Source organism: Sebastes umbrosus, chromosome 6, assembly GCF_015220745.1.
Source record: "Sebastes umbrosus isolate fSebUmb1 chromosome 6, fSebUmb1.pri, whole genome shotgun sequence".
NCBI classification, from domain to species: Eukaryota; Metazoa; Chordata; class Actinopteri; order Perciformes; family Sebastidae; genus Sebastes; species Sebastes umbrosus.
Genome location: NC_051274.1, coordinates 6,456,693 through 6,480,064, shown reverse-complemented (window position 1 = coordinate 6,480,064; position 23,372 = coordinate 6,456,693). Strand labels below are relative to the sequence as shown.

Genomic DNA, 23,372 nt, shown 5'->3' with positions numbered 1-23,372 from the left:
CCTTTTTTTTCCCTTTTCCTCCTCGTCCACGGTTTCTTCATCCAGCACACCACATACAGCATCTGTTCCTCTGCAGAGGACTAAGAAGTATCGCTGTAAACTTGCAGGAATGTTCAGTGCAGTTTGTCAAGAAAAACCCTTCCAAGTCCGCGTAGAGTCGGACAAAAAAACAGAGAGATCTCTTTTCGTGTTGTGTCTCCCTTTATTGTGAATGCAACTTGGCAATTCCTTACGAGAGATGTCAAAGTTCAGAGGAATTTCCTTTGTTTTTAATGTACTTCATTTCACATTTTCTTCTTTTTTCCCACCCTCAGAGCAGTGCCACTTTACTCCAAAGCTAGGAAATTTCAGGAAACATGGCCAGCGTCAGTGATCCTCTTGAGATAATTTCTCCCTTCGCTAAAAATCGGTCAAAAATGACAGCGAAATCACAGTATGTGCCACAATGATCCTTTGCCATACTTCAGCTTTTTTTTTTCCTCCAGGAGACAGAACCTTCTCCCGTCGTTGTCCTCTCTTCAAGGTTAAAAGAAAAATCCATCCCGTCCTTTGGGTCATAGGTCTGTGACTTTGTTTTCTACAGCAGCTGCAATCTGTTGGAGCCTGTAACCGAGCTGCATCTTCTGGGCTGTGGGGTCCTCTTCCAGGGCCGTGATAATCTGACGGAATATGGAAATCATTACAATTTCACTTATTTAGATTTGCATGTAAATATTGTGTAATTACTATACATTAAAATATTTAATCACCATTAATAACATGATTGTCCATGATTAATCGCAAATGAATCACACTTTTTGTATCTGTTCAAAATGTACCTTAAAAAAAATGTATCAAGTATTTAATACTCTTATCAACGTGGGAGTGGGCAAATATGCTGCTTTATGCAAATATATATATATATATATATTTATTATTGGAAGTCAATTAACAACACAAAACAATGACAAATAGTGTTCAGAAACCCTCACAGGTACTGCATATAGAATAAAACATATGCTTTAATGATAACATTGCAAACTCAAGCCTAATGGTAACTATCACTTACATTATACAAATTAATATTCAACGTACAGAGATTCAGTCAAGATAAATCTGAACCCAACGGTCGTGTTTTTGTACTTTTCGTTATACTCACTTGATCATAGTATTTGTTGATGTACTTGTACAGCTCATGTAAAGCCACCAGGCAGTTGACCTCGGCAGCGTAATTCTGTATTGTGAGAGTAAAAATAGAGAGGTGAGGAAACTGTCCGGCTGTTAAAAACTGCATCGGTTGCCATTCATATATAATTTCAAACTCCACATCTAGCTTGTTCGGCAACCACCCAGATGGAAAACTTCCAGGACCTGAAATGATTTACGTGTTCAACCTTGCCTTAAAAAAAAAAAAAAGTTATTCTTGCAAAACGGGAAAACAAAGAGTGGGTAACATACACGAGAGAGTTCTGCTAGAGCTGAGTTCATCTCCTGGTCACTGGCGGAGATGGTCTGACGGATGTCTGCGTAATACCTGGAGAGAGAGTGTAGAGTATAGAGTTATATAGAAAAGAAGGAAAGAACTGCATGTAGTTATTGGTGAAATGAAAACAACGTAATAGCAGGTACTCTTTCTATTCCTTTCTACTATTGTACTTTGTACATTTTCACTTTGCCATACATTTTCGTAAAATTGCCAATAAGCCATGCAGGTATTTTTTGCGAACTATAAATTTTGCATTTGTTTGCATAGTGCATTTTGGCCAAATTAGTACGTACTGCTAGTATAGTAGGCAGTTTTGAATGTCAAATATAGGCTCATTAGAATATAGCGCCAACAGCTTTCTTTGAAAAGGTGCACTACATTTTTTTCACAAGCCAATCACAGCAGGCTTTGATTTTTTCTGGAGGGGGGCTTAAAGACAGAGAAAGGGGCACAGGTATACTCAGACGGACAGTATGAGAAAAATAATGTGGTTTTGGACATTAAACCTACAGTAGGCCGAATGTTTTTGGCATCATTGGGCAAAAAAATCCATAATAACCTTTCAGCATATTGTAATTCAAGTGTTCTGAGAGAACTTCTGCACCTCCTCATGGCTCTGTTTTCAGGCTTTAGAAAATCTAGCCCCAGACGGGAGACTTTGGCCAATCAGAGGTCATTTAAAAGAGAGAGAGCGTTCCTATTGGCTGTGCTCTGGATTCCTTAGGTTTTTCTAGTTTCATATGATGCCGGTATATCCACTCTAGCTTTAAAACTGAGCCCGCTACCACCTAAAAATCGCAAGTTGCGTTAATGTGTTAAAGAAATTAGTGGCGTAAAAACAAATTTGTGTTAACACGTTATTGGCGCATTAACTTCAACAGCCCTAATAATTATTTACCACCCCTAAAAGATGTGCAACCGTTTATGCTGTTTATTTTGATATGGGGAAATGGGAGAGATCTATAGCATATCAATGGGTAAAAACATGAAGAGATAAGACTAATAAGTCTTATAAACCAGGCATATTTGTTACATAAAAACCCTGCTAAGCGAAGCTTTAATACATCACCAGTGTAACCTGCAGGGTTTAATGCGCAGCAGACAGTAGTAAGTGTAGCAGTCTGCTCTCAGACCATCCATGCATGGAAGCCTCGCAGGCTTAGTCTACCCTCTGTCTGGCACTGACAGATTGTCCTAGGCCTCTCTCTCTCCTTCCTTCCTTCCCTCCCTCCCTCTCTCCTCCAGAATGTTATTTTATGCCTGGGGTCAGTGGGGCAACTTGCTGCCATATTCTTACCGCTCCACCATCTGTTTGTAGCGCGGGATGTCTCTGGCGTACAGCAACTTGTTGATGGGAGAGTCCTGTGCAAAGAAAGACAGATGGAGAAGCGTGACCTGAATATCACATAAAACAGGTAAAATATAAAGCTTTGTTGATTTAACTATGCTTCTGGTTAGGGATGTTAATAATGAACCGACATTAAGAATTTTAACCGATTAATGCTATCGATTAAACAGTTATTATTATGTTAAAAAATAGCTAAAAAGCTGAGCAGAACTCAGAGGAGCGGCTTGTCACTTAAAGGAGAATAGCTGGTCCACCTTGGCTGGAAGTTGGCTTGGAGGAGCTGTAGCATTTATTCACCGACAAATAAACTGTACACGTACTGCTGCTGCTACGTTCACAGCTAAAAAACCACCGACAACCCTACACTCACCGCCGCCACACACGGTCTCTCGGACACTCGCTAACGTTACGCCGCGCTGACAGACCGTATGTGTGTGACAACGGTGAACATGATGCCACCAGCAATGCTACAGCTACAGCTCCTCTCTCTAGGTTCCATGGTGGAGAGGAGGTCGTGTTGCTCTGGCTCTATCTGTTTGGTGTAGAGAGGAGGTTGTGTTGCTCTGGCTCTATCTATCTGGCGTGGAGAGGAGGTTGTGTTGCTCTGGCTCTATCTATCTGGCGTGGAGATGAGGTTGTGTTGCTCTGGCTCTATTTGGTTGGCGTGGAGAGGAGGTTGTGTTGCTCTAGCTCTATCTGTTTGGCGACGCCGGGAAGCTGCTTGACATCCTCCTGGATCCACCTTCTCACATATGTTCACATTATATGTATCATTTTTTGTCATATGGATTGTCTATGTTGTATTTTCATTACGCTATTACTTTATACACACGACATCTATTGCACGTCTGTCCATCCTGGAATGGGGATCCCTCCTCTGTTGCTCTTCCTGAGGTGTCTTCCATTTTTTTCCTTGTTAAAAAGGGTTTTCTTTGGTTAAGTTTTTCCTTATCCGATGAGAGGGTGTCGTATCCTGTACAGATTGTAAAGCCCCCGAGGCAAATGTGTGATTTGTGATTTTGGGCTATACAAATAAAATTGACTTGACTACAGCTGTGAACGTAGGACATCCACGCACGGTTTGTCGGACACTCGATAACGTTACGCCGGGCTGATGCACAGCTGAAAACCGCACAGCTTGACCATTATGAGATGATTTACAGTATATTATTTGGTTTTCCATGCACGTGTAGAGATGTGATATAAATGTCGTTATCATCTCACCCTATTGTGCTAGTATAGAGTTTTTGGATTTGTTTATTTAATAGCACAGCCATTATATATTATGTTCATAACACTGGCAGTGCCTTAAAGTGATTAAGCTCACCCGTCCCAGTTTGTGGTCGGCGATGGTGCAGGAATCCATGAAGGTCTGGGCGATGACGGACAGCACGGCGTCCACGTGGTCTGAGGTCTGCACGTCAAAGATGAACTGTGGGTTCTTAAGGATATTGATCCAGAACCGCAGCGGTAAACTGTTTGGCGAGACAAGAATGTATGTAAAACAGTGATCCACTGATGGATTATGATGTATATCAAGACAGCATATTCATATGTCAGAGAGAAAAAAAAAAGAGACGCTTCGATGAACCTTTTGTTCAGATTACTTTGGCAAACACCAGAGAGTTCTTTTGATGATGTTTTAACACTGACTCTGGTGGGGGTTGTTTATGGGGCCAAACAAAGCAGGTTAACCACAACATTTTATGATAGTAGATATGTGCTTTTAGCATGAATTCAAAAGATAAAGATTTTGAAAATGGGTTCGATTGGTACCCACGAGTCTCCCCTTTACAGCATGCCCACTTTATAATAATCACATGCAGTTTGGGGCAAGTCATAGTGAAGTCAGCACACTGACACACTGACAGCTGTTGTTGCCTGTTGGGCTGCAGTTTGCCATGTTATGATTTGAGCATATTTCTTTATACTAAATGCAGTACCTGTGAGGGTTTCTGGACAATATTTGTCATTGTTTTGTGTTGTTAATTGATTTCCAATAACAAATATTTACATACATTTGCATAAAGCAGCATATTTGCCCACTCCCATGTTGATAAGAGTATTAAATACTTGACAAATCTCCCTTTAAGGTGCATTTTGAACAGATAAAAAAACATGTGATTAATTACAATTAATTATGGACAATCATTCGATTAATCATGGTTAAATATTTTAATTGATGGACAGCCCTATTTCATAGTTTTCTTAACAAAATGAACCAAACTACGAAAGTATGAAAAGGAGGAACCACTTAAGAGATATCTTTGATATTGTTAAGTAATGCACAAAAAGTACTAGTAAAGCTCTGGTATTTCAAATGTATCTCAACATCAGGTGTAAAACCATGTGATCAGCTGTTGTCCACATGTTCTGTGTGGGTAGGCTTTACTGACACAAGATGTTCTTAAACCTTTGGATGATATTCCCCGTGAAGCGTGTTTATAATATCTCTCATATGTCGGCCCACCAGAAGTTGGCCTGTGACCAGTGCTGGCTGCCAGCCCTGCCTCCTAACACCCAAACCTTTAGCGAGCTGCTGCTGGCCAGTTACCTGTTGGTTTTCCAGATGTGGATGGTCTCAGGGTCTGTGATGTTGTGCAGCAGAGCCTGCTCATCCAACAGGTCGAAAAAGTATTTGACAGCCAGAGGTACGGGACGACTGGTGCTGAGGATCGCAGTGAATAAATCATCCACAAACTTCTGCAGTGTGCCCTGAGACGGAGCAGAGGAAATGAAACGGATAAATAAACCAGATTTATACACATAATCTGCACACGTGCATTCACACATTCACACTCACGTTGGGTTATCTATTGATTTACAGAATTCTTATTATTGTCATTTTAGCCATTTGCTGTAATTGTGATTATTACTTTGCTACTACTGGCCTTTTTTCCTTTCCCCTCTACATATAAACATACTGTACAAGTGCAACTCATTAATACATTCAGACACACACACACACCTGAATCCAATGTCTTCATTCTAGAGACACACCGATTGAAATTTTCTTGGCTGATTCAGATTTTTTAAAAGTCTGACCTGCTGATCCCGCTTTTTCTATCTTTCTAAGAACTATAATTGACAGCATACACATTAATTTCTGTAACTTTACTTTCATGTACAAATTCAAATTCAATTGTATGTTCATAATAAAACATTGTGAATATTAAATAACGTACATTTTCTCAAAAGAAAAAAAACCTCAGCCAACTAGACTGTTGTCAGGCTATTAAATAGGCGTAGTCAGTCACTACAAGCCCCATAGATGTGGGTCAGTAGGGGCCTACTACACCCACTAGTAGGTTTTACTGTCTATTCACGTAGTAGATTACCGAAAGAAGGTATAAAAGGACACAACAGCAACCTCTAGCAATCGTAGTAAATATGACAGGAGCAGAAGTGGAAGCCAGGCGCTGTAGTATAGACATTGTGAAACTCTATGTAGGGTGGAGGTCAGGGACAATGGATTGGACACAAAACACAGAGTTTTCACCCAGGAAACCAGAGTTAGCATCCCGTGTGAAACCAACAACGTGTAGTTGTCTTTGTGTTCGTAGTTATTTTAACCCAAAACATGATGTTTTTCCCTAGACTTAATCAAGTGTTTTTTTGTTGTCTAAAGCTAAAGAAGTTGTAGTTTTGTTGCCTAAACCTAAAAGAATTGTAGTTTCATTGCATAAACCTAAGTGTTTATTTACCTTAACTTAAAGAAGTTGTAGTTTTGTTGCCTAAACCTAACGAAGTCTTTTTGCTTGTGTTCAAAACGTGACGTTTCATTCAGTTTTACAACATGAGAACGTGTAACCTTTAATTTTCACTTTCACTTTTCCAACGTAGTAGGCGTAGTAGGCCCCTACTGACCCACATCTATGGTGCTTATAGCGACTGACAGCGCCTATTTAATGGCCTGATAACAGTCGAATCGGGAGAAAAAACTTACAGGACCTTCTCTCTCTGTACCTCAAACAAATCTCAAAATAAAAATACTGAACAAATGAAATCCAGCTAAAAAATGGATTGCAGTATATCCCACTTTTGCAAGATTTACGTCTTATTTACTCGCGCTGAAGAACTTCCACACCGACGACATGATGTATGTGTGTGGCTGTACTGTGTGCGCAATGTGCATGTTGTGTGTGTGGCTGTGACATTACGGTCTCTGCTTCTGTGTGTGCGACGCAGGCCAGCCATTAGGAATTATGGAGAGTGGGGACGGACTTTACAAATTGGGCCCTTCATCCACCCCGACTCCAGGTCGTCTAGTTTCATATGATACCGCTATTTTCCCTCTAGCTTTAAAACTGAGCCCGTTACAGCGGGTTTAATTTGCTAGTCTGCCTAGCTCCTCACCTTTGTACGTTCAGCTTCACCTATCATACCTGGTGCTTCTTCACACTTGTCTTTTGTCAGAAATTTGGCCATGCAAAAACAAATATGAATGAGTGTGAGTGAGCACCACCTTGATTTGACTGTTTTACCTTCATGGAGAGCAGCCGTGTCAGGTAGATCTCGGGGATAGCCTTGGCCCTCTCGCCGCCCCTCTCCCTCAGACTACCTCTCCTGTGTTTGGGCAGCTCCGACTCCTCGTTGGCTTTCACCAGATGCCAAAGCCTCACTCCTCCCTCCTCCCCGTCATCCAGCATGGGGGTCTCTGGTAGGAGGGGACGAATGAGTGGAATGAGTATATTTTCTGTGCAGCACACGATGGTCCAACCGAATACAGCTGTATTCTATAGTACTGCCTATTTCTCTGCTGTTTTACAACTACCTTTATTGCTCTCAGCTTCCAACTTCATCCTACCCAGTGCAACATAACTGTATGCATACACAGTCAAACAGTGACCTCTCCTGGTTATTTACATTCTGTTCAGCTGTTCAGCTAACACATGGCTGCATGAAGACCAACATTCACTTATACTGTCGTTACATCTGGATACAACTGCCCATGCACACATAAAGGACTCGTGGATATGAGTGTGTGTTCAGGTGAAGTTGTTAAAAAACGCCTAGACAGATTACTTTTCTGCGTTAAATTGTTTTCTAGTGCTCCTACTCCTCATACAGTACGTATATGTAGAAGTTTAGCTGCTCACAATATATACTAAATAACATAAATTTTATCCCTGTACTGAAATTCATCACATAATCATAAAGCCTGATTTGTATTTGAATCCCACCCTCAATAAAAAAGGAAAAAGAAAACGGAAGTCTGAGGCCCTATCTACACATATACACATATTTTTAAAAACGGATATTTTCCTCTACCTTTTGGCCTTTCTTCAAACAGACCTTCTAAGGTGCAGATTTTGAAAAACTCCGGTTACTTTGTATTTTTGTGGACGTGTAAAACGGAGCGTTTGGGAAACGATGACGTCCTCTCCTCATTTCACGCATGCCCACATTGTTGAAACAATAACAAACATGGCGGACTACCGGCCTTATTACGTTTTGTTAGCACTGCTCAAACTAATTACTACTTGAAAAATGTTCCAGTCACAGGAGGCCAAAGCAGGGAACATATTAAACACGTCGAGGCCGATTGAATGTGCTTTTGGGCGATTAAAGGTGAGGTTTGGAGCTCTCGGAAGGGCGGTGGACATAAACCTGAATGACCGCCCCTTTGTCATTTATGCATGTACAGAGACCGTTGAGGACAGCAGAGTGAGTGGGGTGGTCACCAAATTTCTTGACCCTTAACTAGTGAAAAGTTACTAAGGGTGAACCTAGCTGTCATACCACTTTGGCTACTAGAAGTTCCTTTTCATATCTGTTCATATCCGAATACAGTGGAAACTGCTTATAGTGATCATGGTTACAGTGATCAACCGCTTACATGGATCAAAAAGCTTGGGACAGAATCATTCCTATACAAATGCTGTTTAAATAATTTGCTTGTAGTAATCAAGTAGTCCACCTACAGTGTTCATTTTGGGAACATATGGAAAACATTTCAAACTATGTTAGACTAATTAAATTTAGTTTTTTACTTGACTCCCTCGATACTTTGCCTTGCGGATCGTCTGATTTCCGGCCGGATGCACATTGATATCGAGATGGGAAAAGGAAAGTCATCAAAAAGAATGTGCACGGGGAAACGTAATGCCCCCACAGTGAAACTTTTTCCGATCCTCAACCGGCTCTGCGGCTCACATGCAAACCGACAGTCTCCCTCCACGCTGCTACAGAGTGAGAGAGCGAGGAGCACCGGCAAAAGGGGCGCCGTTCTGCATGCACGCTTGTGCTGCTTTTTTTACTATTTCCACTGTAATGTATTTGTGTAAAACAAGTGTGTGTACAATCCACAAAAAATGTGCACGAGACTCACTTTCTCCAGGCATGTAATCGTGGCTGTCGTGGAGGTGATTTTTGGTGTTCCTGGGGACGAGGGCAACCGTCGCTCCGTCGGGAACCTGCATTGCAAAGTTACATCAACAACTTTCACACTTCCTGCCCGAAACAATCCTGAATGGTTGATGTGTGTGAGTATGTATGTTAGTATTTGCGTGATTTTCCGTTACCTTGTAGTGTTGCAGTGTATTAAGACGCTTCCATAAGCCTTGTACTACCGATGTCAGGTCCTCATCTGACAGGATCAGGTGACCTGCAACACCTGCACGCCACTCTGGAAGGAAACAAATATTCATGTAACATTATGCTACTGCCTTCTCAAGAATACTACAACATAGACATATATGTCAAATGTGTGTTGCTCTAAAAATAGGAAGTTTTCATCTCTTCTGGTAATCCGGGTGCACATGGAAAGGCTTCCTGGTAATTCTTTGATCAAAAGATTTCCCTGTTTTGCGTTTGAATACTATAATCCTACTTTATAATATCAACAAATGGATTGTCTGCAGTTTTATAAGTGATTTGTGTAGAATAAATATTTGCTGTGTGGCCTTCATAGCTGCCTAACACTGTAGAAATGTTGAACATTCACACTCAAGATATTCTCATCTCAAGAGAGAGACTATAAATTGTCTCCGAATACAAATATTTAGGAGTACACATAGATTAAAACCTCGGCTTCAAAACTAACATAAAAAGGATCTGTAATAAAGTAAAGTTCAGTTTGGCAAATTTCATGGTCAGACCCGAGGCTCATTGATGCACGTTGGGAGTGAAGGCTGGCCCGTGTTGTCCGATCCAATAGAAGAGATACTGTTGCTGAAAAAGTTAATGCTGGTTCCAATAGAAAGGTGTCAGAACACACAGTGCATCGCAGTTTGTTGCGTATGGAGATGCGTAGCCGCAGATCGTTCAGGGTGCCCGTGCTGACATGTGTCCACCGCCAAAAGCGCCTACAATGAGCACGTGAGCATCAGAACTGGACCACGGAGCAATGGAAGAAGGTGGCCTGGTCTGATGAATCACGTTTTCTTTTACATCATGTGGACGGCGACGAGTTGGAGGTGTTGACTCGGCCTCCAAATTCTCCAGATCTCAATCCAATCGAGCGTCTGTGGGATGTGCTGGACAAACAAGTCCGATCCACGGAGGCCCCACCTCGCAACTCACAGGACTTAAAGGATCGGCTACTGGCGGCTTGGTGCCAGATACCACAGCAGACCTTCAGAGGTCAAGCGGAGTCCACAATCCCACTGAGGAAAACTGCATTTAGCCAGGCCGTCTTTTCGTTCAGAGCATCACACCAATGGAATTTAGTACCACAATCAATTAGAGTGTCTCCATCTTAGTATTCTTTTAAGTGTAATGTCAAGAAATGGCTTATTGAGAACCAACAATGTAGGCACTGATTACTGTAGGCTACTCGCACCGTACCGCTCATGCTGTTTAACTGTATTGTATATGCTTTTCTACCAATGTAGTATGTTCTTAACTATTGCACATATTGTATTATTTGTATTATTCCAGGATGCCTAACAACATCTGGCAAAGGGGCTGCTGATGAAAACTAGCCTAACTCTGATACATTTACATTTGTTTTAATGTTGATTAATATGCAATGTCCCTTTTTCAAATAAAAAACTACATAAATAGATAAATAAATAAATAAAATGAAAACTAGCCTGATAGTTATTGTGATCGACAGCCTACTTATTACTGCAGTCAGATACTAAAGAGAAGCGTGGTGTTGTAAAATGAACCAGACTTACCGAGGTGTAACGAGTCTATGTGTGGCCTCTGGGAAAAGGAGGTTCCCTTCCAGGTTTGTTCCACAAGTTTCTCCTTCACTTGGGTGATGGTGTCACAGTCCAGGACTTTGGCAGGTACCGTCTGGGTAGTAGTGCCTCCTCCGGCGGCTGTAGCTGGCATCACAACATTTAGGGTCTGGACAGGTGAACAGGATGGGCTGATTATTTGGTGGAAATATTGTAATATTGCTAAGCAGACTTTCAGGAGGTGGGGAAGTGTTCAAGTGTGTGCTGTTGTCCATAGTGGTTTGAGTTAAACTTGTCCATCTTAAAGCTTCAGTAGGCAGAATATTTTTGGCATCATTGGGCAAAAATTCCATAATAACCTTTCAGCATATTGTAATTCAAGTGTTCTGAGAGAAAACTAGATTTTTGCACCGCCTCATGGCTCTGTTTTCAGGCTTTAATTTTTTCCAGGTCACCTGTCTCATGTACTACTGTCAGGATATAGCAACCGTTTTATAAAAACAACTTTTTAAAATCATATTTGCTTTAATCTCGCCTACTTTAAAATACTTTATATTGTATCTGTGTGTGTTCTGACCAGCGTGCGGTACTCCACGTCCTCTCGCAGCAGTCTGTTGTCATTCAGCGTGTACTTGGCTTTCCCCGTCACGGCGTCCACAGGTCCCTTGTCCACCTGGTGCTTTATTGCTCGGAACAGCATATAGAACGACTCCCCTGCTGATTCCTGGCCGAGCAGAAAGACGGAAGGTCAACAATGTCCTGCCGTTACACAATTTCATTTAAGAGTCGTTCAGTGAGTGACCTCGACAAGTGCTCTCCTTTACTTCTGAGCAGCCACCCTGCGTAATGAGGAACTGAATTTCATTTGTACTGGAGAGTTTTTGTGATGAGTGTTTTCTAACTGAACAGATGTGTCATTTGTGTATTGTAAAATATTTACATTATTGATTCTTGTGGAAAAATTGCAGCAACATTATATGATTTAGTAAGAAATAGAAACAATAGTACATAGTTAATTGCTTGCTTTATGCAAATGTATGTACATATTTATTATTGGAAATCAATTAACAACACCAAACAATGACAAATATTGTCCAGAAACCCTCACAGGTACTGCATTTAGCATAAAAGAATATGCTCAGATCATAACATGGTAAACTGCAGCCCAACAGGCAACAACAGCTGTCAGTATGTCAGTGTACTGACTTGACTATGACTTGCCCCAAACTGCATGTGATTATCATAAAGAGGGCATGTCTGTAAAGGGGAGACTCATGGGTACCCAGAGAACCCATTTACATTCACATATCTTCAGGTCAGAGGTCAAGGGACCCCTGTGAAAATGGCCATGCCAGTTATTCCTTGCCACAATGTATTTATCCTACTTCGCGAAAAATATAGTATATAGTATGAGATGATTGGTACCAATGGATTCCTGACTTTTTTTAGTTTCATATGATGCCAGCATCTTCACTCTAGCTTTAAAACTGAGCCCGCTACAACCTAACGATGCGAGTTGCGTTTATGCGTTAAAGAAATTAGTGGCGTTAAAACAAATTTGCATTAACGGGTTATTATCACGTTAACTTTAATAATCAGGGATGCACCGCTACTGATACCAAATCAGATATCGGGCCAATACTGTCTCAAATAGCTGGATCGGGTATCGGTGACAATGGGGCCGATCTATTCAATTCAATTCTATGTTTAAATACTTTATACATTATGTACTGGAATTTGAATTCCCGTTTAAGTTTTGACAAATTTGTTACTGCACTAAAAAAAAAAGGTTTACACTTGAATTGTATTTCCTTTTTTTACCAAGTTGCTGGTGTATGATTTATTATTTTAATTATAAATAACAATTCAATAAATTATACTTATGTATTTATTTGTTACAATTTGCTTAACAAAGTTAGTAAAGGAATGTTTACATCAAGCCGCATCGGTATCGGGACTGAAAAAGTTGGATTTGTGCATCCCTAATAATAACACATCATCATTTATTAGTTGATTATATTTTGTTTTAATAATCTGAATCTGTAAAGTAACTAAAGCTGTCAGGTAGTGGATTACAAAGTACAATATTCATCTCTGAGATGTAGTGGAGTATAAGTATAAAGTAGCATAAAATGGAAATACTCTAGTAAAGTACTTGAGTAAATGTACTTAGGTCAGGTGGCCAGGTGTAAAATACTAGTGTAATACATACCCTCAGAAAGGTAAACAGACAGATGGACATCCAGTTCGTCAAAAGCTTCTCAACCACTGACTCCGTTCTGGAAAAGGAAAAAAGTCAGCAAACAATTTATGGATGAAGAAAATATCTGAGGGGTAAAGACACCTCGATTAACTGACCAACTGACTTCACCCTCACCTCCGGAGCATCAGCTTGGGGTTCTTGGCCACATACTGTTCCACTAGGTCGTTCAGCAGCGTCTTCAGGATGTCTGTGAAGTACTCCAGTTTACCGTGCAGCGCTACAGTCAGCAGAGACGCCACGTAGGCCCGGTCCCTCGGGGAGAACGTCCGCTGCACCTCCAGAGTGTGAATAAACTACACAGACGACAGGGATGATAAGAAGATGTGAGGAAAAACTGCCTTGTCTACCTGTGAAAGCAGGTTATTGGGAAAGATGGTGTTCTGGAAATATTTGTGTTTCTACACAAAAAAAACCTGAACTCAACTGTATGAGTGAGGGTGAATAATGAATTGTCCCAGATTCTGAGAATCTTTATTTAAAGCCCCCCTCCAGTGTATTTTGGCTTTTCTATGATATTTCATATTTATTTGAGTAATTTCCTGACCAAGTTGATTAACCACACTGTCTGCCAATTTTTTGAGATGAACTTAATTTTGTGCTGAAAGTAAAAAAAAAATGAAGGTAATTGCTAAAATGAGAATATGACACAAGCTGCAGGTCATACGTCATCTTCCAAGCTCATGCTCGTTTGAGTCTGAGCTGTTTATCCGTCTGTCAGTTTGTCTTTGTAGTTAGTTAGCTAGTTAGCTGTAGTTAGCTAGCCCAACTTGTTGCATTAGCTAACTGAGAGTTTTCATTTGTTTTTTTAGTTTCCTCCACCTTAGTTTAGTGTGTTTATTTTCACCATGGCATTTGTGTGTGCGGTGAACGAGGGAAATCAATGCAGTGAATTAAACAGAATCCCACCGGCAATATTAACACAACACACTGACTGACTCTCTCACTCTCGCTCTTCTTTACCGTCTCCTGCTGGAGATAAAATTAGCGGAAAGCAGCTGATACCGGAGGTTTGCGGGCCTCTAACAGGTCCGAACGACGGGGAGAGAACAACTTTCAGCTCGAAAGAAAACAAGAGAAAAGTCCCGTTAGAGAAATAAACCGATCACAGTGCAGCCCGGTGCGGTGTCGGTTCTGGGAGCTGAGGCGAGAGCGAGAAACTACATTTCAAATGGCGGGCATCTGCAACATGTCTATCCGTCCTCCGGTGCGCTGTGGCCGGCGTGCGGCGGTGCGGCTCCTCGGTGCAGCAGCAGCAGCCAGACGGCCGCCTCGCCAGGAGGAGACGGTAAAAGAAGACAGCGAGTGAGAGAGAGTCGGTGTGTTGCGCTAATTCTTGTCTCATTTGTGGTCTGATGAACGGTGAATTCATCTAAGCTGGTTTCATCTAAACTGGGTTGAAAAACATTACAATCTGGTTGCCATGGTAATGATTATGTCTGACTATTAACCACACCCCCGTTCTCTTTTTGAGAAAGAATGTTGACCAAAAAAACAGGAAGTAAAAGTGGCTGGAAGAAAAAAACAAACTGCTGGCTGACCTTGGTGAGAAAGAGTTTACTGTTGAGCAGATTGGACAGCTGATTCAGCCCTTGCTCCACAGTCTGCCTTCGACTCTCGGGGACATCCAGATCTCGTCTCAGTGGCGACTCCTGGTGGCCGGGGAAGAAAATGCGCTCGGCATACGCCCGGTAATCCAGGAAGGGAATCCCCGAACCCACCAAATCACTGGACATGTCCATCATCTCTGTCATCAGGTCTGAAAGAGGGGGAAAGGAATGAAAGCCTCAGTTTGTGTTTCTTCCTTATATTGGGACAAATGTGGAGCAGATTTTCTAAAAGTAAGTAGCAGAAGCTTTGGATCGTACCTGTGAACTCCTTCTTACAGCGATCTCTCACACTGGTCTCCAGGTTCTCCAGCTGGATCTGCACCTTCTTGTAGTCCCTCATGGCCTGTTTGCTTTTCCTCCTGACAAACAACAACGATGCAGAAAAAACGTTTAGGTAAAGAAATAAAGCAGCAGAGAAGCACAGAAGAAGAACAGCAGCATGTGTGACTGAAAATCTAATCATGTGTTCATTTTAAAATGAAAACTATGATGAAATGCATTTTCGTTTTAAGACTAAGACTAAAGTCACGGTAAAGTCAGTTGAACTGAAGTGAAATATCCGTGTGCTGTCTGTGTTTACCTGTATATGAGGACTATGATGAGTACAATGAGAGCCACGATGGAAGCTCCCACCCCGACCCCCACCTGAGCCTCCAGAGGAAATGTAGACTGGGCCTGGCTGTCGTACTGCACTCTGCCCAGAGAGAAGTTTAGATTCCCCATTTTCACCTGGAAAGAACAATTACAGACTTTTTACACGATAAAAAAGGAGAACAAGTCAAAGATTTGAGTTAAACACTACGCAACGGCTGGCATGAAATCATGCACTGTTGTTCCTCTACACTGATTTGCTCCTAAATCCTTCTTCTCATCTCCACCCGCTTAAACCAACCAAATTCTAGGGCTGTACCCAACAGTTTGAAGCTTCGAAGCTTCATTCATAACGTTGAAATTCTAAATCAACACTCGAACGCCATGTTTATTCATTCTATTTAAACCCAGTATTTCTGCACAGTTGCAGATAAAGATTAGACTACACTAATATTATTAGTATTATACTATCTGTAGAATTACATTCCAGTGATGGCTGCCTAGGCTTGTTTCCGACTCGTGTGATCCAAACATTTCCAATAACTCTAGAGCGTTTTAAAGTCCAACATTGATTCAATATGTTTTACAAAATTCACATTTTTATCTAACAATATATTCTGCTTCAATCCACATTTGTTGGCATTTAGCCTTTCAAAAACATAATTTTCACAAAACTGTTTACTCTCCCTCTTGCAGCACACAAAGGGAGGCACGAACCTGTATTAATGGTGGTGTTGAGCAGCAATCTAGGAGCACCTTAAATTACATTTATATAACCACAGTAACACAAAAATCTGTTTTTCACATTTCATGTTTTATTTCCCGGGTGATAAAATATGACGACAGACATTCTAAGCTTCATTTGGAAACCTTCATAGAAGCTTCGAATGTAAAAAAAAACCTAAATAACTCCCGGGCTGTAGTACGATACGGAAGCCCTGAAAGGCAAGCAAGATTTTTTTTTTTTTTCTGGTGATCCATTTTCTAAATATGATCTAAATTATTTTCTCTCCTGTGTTTATGACTTCAGAACAGGTATAGTTACACAAGTTTCACTGCCCTCTGCCCGTATAAACCACTGCCACATATCTGGAATATATCTGCCTGTTTTACACTCTTTGACCAATAGGTGGTTTGGTGTGCACATGAAGCCTCAAAATGAACTCTTTTGCGGTACAATTTGCTGGAGAGCTTCAGTGCTTCATGAAGCTTCATCTCACCATCTTCATCTCTTTTTCAACTGTTCTTCAGTCATAAACACAGGAGAGAAAACAATTTAGATCAGACTTAGAAAATGCATCACCAGAAAAAAATAAATTCTCGCTTGCCTTTCAGGGCTTCCGTAGTAGGGTCATAGTGAATGTAGTAAATGTACAACTTGAGTTCCAGGTTCCAGATTAACATTAACTCACTGTGAACTCAGGCAGACTGTCCATGCCATCCTGTTTCTTGCTGGCTGGGACTGAGGGCTGCTGAGCTGGGGGTTCACAGTACAAGTGGTTGTGGGTCAGGGTCTTCACCGAACACACCCCCGCCCCTATCCGAGCCTCCACCTCGTGCTTGTAGATGGCTAGATCCAGGTTCTCTCCCTAGAGGGGAAACACACAAAATGAGTTAACCCTCTGAGACCCATGGGATCGCGGCGATTTAACTTTACTCTTTCAGAGGCTGTAGCAGGTTCAGTTTAAGAGCTATAGCTACAGATATCATATGAAACTAGAAATACCTAAGGAATCCATTGGTACCAACCGTGTCATAATAGCTAGTCAGCAAGGAAGCTAAATAAGGCTCAAAAGTTGGGCTACATTTTCAAAGGGGTCCCTTGACCTCTGACCTCAAGATATGTGAATGAAAATGGGTTCTATGGGTACCCACGAGTCTCCCCTTTACAGATATGTTAACTTTATAATAATCATCCATCTTAAAATATCTAAAAATGATGTATATGAATATTTCTGCATACTGGGGTCTATAAACAGTTTTGGAATTACTATTATATTATATTTTTTTGGAGATTTGACCTCACTGTATAAAATGACCCATGGTGACCTCTAGGATAATCACAGCCCCATGAAATTTTATAAACACAAACTAGAGACCTAGAGCATTCGGAGGATGGGTGGCTTCCCTAGCTAGATTGACAATAAGGGGGTTTCTGAGTAGTTTACACAACAGAAGTGCTCGCCATCTAATCACCGAAAAATGCAATTCTTGCAGAAATCTCCAAATGTTAAAAGTTTTGGACATCAAATTACAGCATGGCTTTTTATATGGTGTTCCGCAAGGTCTTGGTGTCTTAATGTGGTATTTTGGAGAGATTATTGATCATTTTTATCAATTCTCAAGTGGTAAAAAATGGTAAAATTTAGCACCAAATCTGTGATAGTATCAACCCAAAAATTGCTGCAAGAACTTATTATATATAATAGAACATGGGAACAGGCATCATATACTTCTTTCATCATGTTCTAAGCCCTTATACACTTTCAAAATGTATTTAAAATAATTAATTGATTAATTAATGTTTATGTTTGTCATGTTTATTTCTGAATAATGACTAGAAGAACTTGACACACAGTGCTGAGCTGCATCTCAAATTAATCGTCAGGTTCCCAGCTTTCAGATGATGTACACCACTTCTATGTGACATCTACTGCTGACCTGCTATCTCCTCTTAAAGACCCCCTGTACCCCCCTAAAAAAGACAAAAATGGATCTATTGTGGGTCTCAGACAGTTAAATGCAATATTTACTATTTCTGTAGGGGATTGCAGTGTTGATAATTATAACACTGTAACTGCAAATTAGTTTGTTTTCAAAGCTGTTCTGAAGGGACTGATCTGGGACTATTTCTTAAACACAGTTTGGAGTAGAAAGAAGAAGTGAAGTCGGTTTCACCGCAGGATGTAGGCGCCCACCTCGACAGAGATGATGCTGCCAGGTTTGTGGTGGTACGGTTTGCTGGGGTCGTTCTGCAGGAGGTAGAGCTGCGGGTTGGGCTCGTAGCTGAAGGCTTCATTCCCCACGGTGCTGAAGTCAAAATGGAGACTGTCCAACAGGAAATTAACTTTGACCCTGGCCCTCCTGGCCTCCGGACCCACCGCCGGAGTGGGACACAAGATGAGGGAGGAGCCGTTCACTGTGCAGCGAGACTCGTACTGGAAGGGGGAGTAACATGAACAATGAAATGTTAGTTCGTAAAGGAAATAAAAAAAAACATAACTATGCACATAATTAGAAGATGAGTACATTTCTCTTTCTGTATGAAGCACACCTGTTTGACGTGACAGAGTGTACCCTCGGGGCATTCGGCCTCTGGGACGATCCTCCTCCACCTCTTCAGCGGACCCCGACGATCCTGTTCTCTGTTCAGGCTTCCTTCGTTCCTCCCTTTGGTGCTCCTCCTTCTCCTCCTGGGAGGGAGGGTATCAGGAGGACTGAGGGTGACCCTCATCTTCGGCTCCTGGACCACATCCAGGTTCTGACCAGAAACTCTGATGATTCGGCCTCCACTGCAGGCGAAAGTAGATTTATTTATTAATTATATTTTATGTTAAGATTAAAGGGCATATTTACTAAGCCTGTCACAAATGACCATCAGGGGTATTTACTAAGACTACAGATATAATTGCAGATGTAATTGTGCACAGCAGCATTTCATCTGATGGAGATGGTCTGATGCCAGGCTGTCTTGAGTTCTGACTGGAAAGTAATGGAGCACAAAAGAGTAAAAAGTATTTTCTGCTGCTGAACTGGTTGAAGAGGAGACACTTATTGAAACATTCGTGGTCGACATTGCCCATACCGTTCCGGTGTGTGGCCATTTGCGACAAAAATATCAGCAGATCCAGGATCAATAGCAAATGTTTTGTCCCCATTAGATGTTTTCTAAAACTTTAAATCAGCAGTAGGCAGAATATTTTTGGCATCATTGGGCAAAATTCCCATAATAACCTTTCAGCATATTGTAATTCAAGTGTTCTGAGAGATAACTAGACTTCTGCACCTCCTCATGGCTCTGTTTACAGGCTTTAGAAAATCTATCCCGTGACGGGAGACTTTGGCCAATCACAGGTCATTTCAGAGAGAGAGAGCGTTCCTATTGGCTGTTCGAGCAGCGGAGGCAGCTGTCAATCACTCGCAAACTCTTATCAAACGCTCAAACTAGGCAGCGCTGATGAAATATGAATCAATATTCTGTTACTGTAATACCCGTTTCTCATTTAAAATGTTTTTAGAAACATATGTTAGTGTACTGTTTAGCTGAAAAATGAGAACGTTTGCTCCGTGTGGTGGGCTGTGCTTGATATTCCATCGACTGATCTCAACATGGCTGCCGGGTCACAAATTCTCTCATTTTACAGCTAAACAGTACACTACAAGATGTTTCTAAAAACATTTTATATGAGAAATAGGCATCCCAGTAAAACAATATTAATTCATATTTGATCAGCGCTGCCTAGTTTGAGCATTTGATCGGACTCTGTGAGTGATTGACAGCTGCTCAGAGACGGCAAGGCTCCAGCTCGGCTCTGATTGGTTGTTTTCCTCCGGTCTGTGAAATCTTTCAGATGTCGTTAGGAGCAACGGAGGACACAGAGGCACATCATTTTTTTTTTTCAGATTACCTGTCTCATGCACTACTGACAGGATATAGTGACCCGTTTTATAAAAATAACTTTTTTTTAAATCATAGTTGCTCCAATCTGCCTACTGCAGCTTTAATATCAACCTTATTGTTGATATGGCACACTGATCTGATTAACAGGAAAATGTAAAAATGGCACTTAATTTCAAATAAGTTGCCGACCCCCTGCTCTAGATGAAGGAATGATCAGGATAGACATTATAAGATAGATTTCAGCCTAATGTCTCGGTTTAAACTTAACTTTTAACTGTATCCAGGTCACAAGCTTAAGAGAGAGCTGGAATTGTATTGCTCTCAAAGAATATCATCACCATAGCAGTTACAGACGTGGACAAAATTGTTGGTACCCTTCCGTTAAAGAAAGAAAAACCCACAATGGTCACTGAAATAACTTGAAACTGACAAAAGTAATAATAAATAAACATTTACTGAAAATGATCTAATGAAAATCAGATATTGTTTTTGAATTGTGGTTCAACAGAATCATTTTAAAAAACAAACTAATGAAACTGGCCTGGACAAAAATGATGGTACCCTTAACTTAATATTTTGTTGCACAACCTTTCGAGGCAATCACTTCAATCGAGCGATTTCTGTAACTCTCAATGAGACTTCTGCACCTGTTGACAGGTATTTTGGCCCACTCCTCTTGAGCAAACTGCTCCAGCTATCTCAGGTTTGAAGGGTGCCTTCTCCAGACTGCATGTTTCAGCTCCTTCCACAGATGTTCAATAGGATTTAGATCAGGGCTCATAGAAGGCCACTTCAGAATAGTCCAATGTTTTGTTCTTAGCCATTCTTGGGTGTTTTTAGATGTGTTTTGGGTCATTATCCTGTTGGAGGACCCATGACCTGCGACTGAGACCAAGCTTTCTGACACTGGGCAGCACATTTCAAAAGCAATATCTGATTTTCATTAGTTAATTTTCAGTAAATTTTTATTTATTATTACTTTTGTCAGTTTCAAGTTATTTCAGTGACCATTGTGGGTTTTTCTTTCTTTAACGGAAGGGTACCAACAATTTTGTCCACATGTCTATATAATGTATATTATGTGCATGGATAAATTATAAAATAGAAATATTTGAATGTCTCAAGAGAGCTGTATTGAGGCTGATAATCACCTGAGAAAGCTTTTGGACGGAGCAGCCATTGAGATGTTGGGGTTGGGGGTGTAATGATAGACCAGACCCTGAAGGTGGCGCTCCGTGCCACCAAACCGCACAGTGATGCCATGTTCTCCTGTTCTGTTACTGCCTCTGGTCAGACAGCTGATCTCATCCTCCTGGATGTTTGGCCTGAACAGAGGGACACATTTTTTTTATTTTTACATTTCCTCCCACTTTGTACTTATTTTATTCAAAATATAAATCAGTCTGTTTATACACAAAGAGAGAGTTTGCTTTTATAACTCTGAGGTAACGCAGATTAACTCCCAAATCCAATCCGGCCCCTACACCCTCTCCCTACCCACTTCCACTCCGTTTGTGCGTTCGCGTGGAGGGTCCAACATATTAAATGCCATCCCAAACCAATTATCAGGGAGTGGAAGTTGGTTATGAAACCCTCCACCGGTGAGCCAGCATCAATGCCGTCAACCACCTCCCCTTACTGACGACGTGCAACGCCGTTTTGTGCCGTGCGACTACCGGTACAAACATTTACTCGTAAACTGCTCAAAAAAGGCAGACATTTAATTTATTGTACTTTATTGTCATACAGATGTTAACAAGTTAAAGTAAATACATTGTATTTAGGATGAAATATAGTCTTGTCTAGTCTAGAAAACAGTTGATGTGCTCATTTGATTGTAAAGAATGTTAATACATATACAACATATATATATAATAATAATAATAACAATAGTTTATTATATCTTCAGCTGTGCAATACTAACTTAACAGTACAATAATGTAGTGCATAATTCAACAGTGCAATCTGGCACTAACACTGCTTTAATTTATACTGTACATTTTCACTAATATTCTTATTTATGACCTCCACCAAGGCCAAAGGCCTGGAAGGAAATTATGTTTTCACCGGCGTTGGTTTGTTTGTTTGTTTGTTTGTTTGTTTGTTTGTCCGTTAGCAGGATTACTCCAAAGTCTGTGATGGATTTGAATGAATTCTTTTGGAGGGGTGGGGTGTGGCACAATGAACAATCCATTCGATTTTGGTGGCGATCCGGATCATGATCCGGATTCAGGAATTTCTTTAAGAATTCCGATCAGCCTGTGCATTAAGACCACAGGGTATAACACATGCCCAGTGTGACTGATGACGCGTTGATGACGCTTGGCCCCGCCTTCTTCGAGCAGAGAGATATGTGTGTGGATCTTAATACATCCATGGTGTGGATGTGTGTGCGGGAGCTGCTGGCCGTCCGCAGTGAGAAAGAACTAAGCGGTAGATGACGGGATGACAGACAACGTAGTGTAACGTTATACAGACATAACAAGGCTGCTGAGTGACAGAGGCATCCGCCGATACATTACACGGAAACACACCGTGTTAATAATAAGCCGACCACCTCACGGTACCGCCAGCTGTGAACTGTGATCTGTTTTTAAAGTCATGCGTTGGCGGAGGTCTGCGCTCTCCGAGTGCCATTCTAGTTTATACTATTTTTTATATTTTATAAATTTATATTTTTACACACTTAATGATAGATCCTATTTTTCAACATTATCATTTGCACTGTTGTCATCCATATTTCTTATTTATATTTTCTTATAATTTCTCTATGTTTATTTCTCTTCTAGAACTCAATTTCCCCCCGGGGATCAATAAAGTATTTCTGTTTCTGATATTTATTTCCTTGTCGGAGAGGGGGGAAGTTCGTCCCTGAAGCTCGCCGCTATATTTATACCCTCCACCTTAAAGAAGGGCGCTCTTCATTGAGCTGCGAGTGTGACTACAAACGGAGTTCACTCCACCACGGAGTGGGAGGGTGTAGGAGCCAGATTGGAATAGAGCCTTTAATGTTAAAACTCACATAATCTTAATTCACGATCGATTAGAGACACTTACATTACCACACACGGCTCTCCTCCGATTACGACGCTGACTTCACTCAAGTGTCCTGTCCTCAGTCTCCGGCCTCTGATGGTGAGAGAGGAGCCCCCTGCTTTGGGCCCTCTTTGGGGGAAGATGCTGCTAAGTACGGGATCCTGGTGACAGAGAGATAAGGAGGAGAAGAAGAAAGAAGATAGGATGAGATGTAAAGATGCACGAGAGAGAGAGAGAGAGAGAGAAAAAAAAAAGTGTAATCAATAATCCGATAGTGAGCGGGTGATTTATTGGGAAGATAAAAGAGACACC

At 41.2% G+C, this 23,372-nt stretch overlaps 1 protein-coding gene across 5 annotated transcripts in view; it reads right to left on the bottom strand.

Moving 5' to 3' along the window:
- Positions 1-479: 479 nt before the first annotated feature.
- Positions 480-23,372, bottom strand: part of plxnb1a (plexin b1a) — an 87,963-nt gene continuing 65,070 nt past the window's right edge. For all 5 annotated transcript variants that reach the window (XM_037772860.1, XM_037772864.1, XM_037772863.1 and 2 more), the window contains 21 exons: positions 23,082-23,221; positions 21,176-21,349; positions 18,678-18,915; positions 18,322-18,561; positions 16,816-16,992; positions 15,393-15,541; positions 15,071-15,171; positions 14,744-14,961; positions 13,320-13,498; positions 13,155-13,221; positions 11,520-11,666; positions 10,937-11,111; positions 9,338-9,441; positions 9,145-9,229; positions 7,298-7,470; positions 5,368-5,528; positions 4,141-4,288; positions 2,763-2,827; positions 1,438-1,513; positions 1,139-1,213; positions 480-659 (listed from right to left, as the gene is read on the bottom strand). In XM_037772860.1, the coding sequence (XP_037628788.1) occupies positions 555-659; positions 1,139-1,213; positions 1,438-1,513; positions 2,763-2,827; positions 4,141-4,288; positions 5,368-5,528; positions 7,298-7,470; positions 9,145-9,229; positions 9,338-9,441; positions 10,937-11,111; positions 11,520-11,666; positions 13,155-13,221; positions 13,320-13,498; positions 14,744-14,961; positions 15,071-15,171; positions 15,393-15,541; positions 16,816-16,992; positions 18,322-18,561; positions 18,678-18,915; positions 21,176-21,349; positions 23,082-23,221 (2,997 nt within the window). In that variant the 3' untranslated portion in view covers positions 480-554. The remainder of the gene's footprint in view (positions 660-1,138; positions 1,214-1,437; positions 1,514-2,762; positions 2,828-4,140; positions 4,289-5,367; positions 5,529-7,297; positions 7,471-9,144; positions 9,230-9,337; positions 9,442-10,936; positions 11,112-11,519; positions 11,667-13,154; positions 13,222-13,319; positions 13,499-14,743; positions 14,962-15,070; positions 15,172-15,392; positions 15,542-16,815; positions 16,993-18,321; positions 18,562-18,677; positions 18,916-21,175; positions 21,350-23,081; positions 23,222-23,372) is intronic.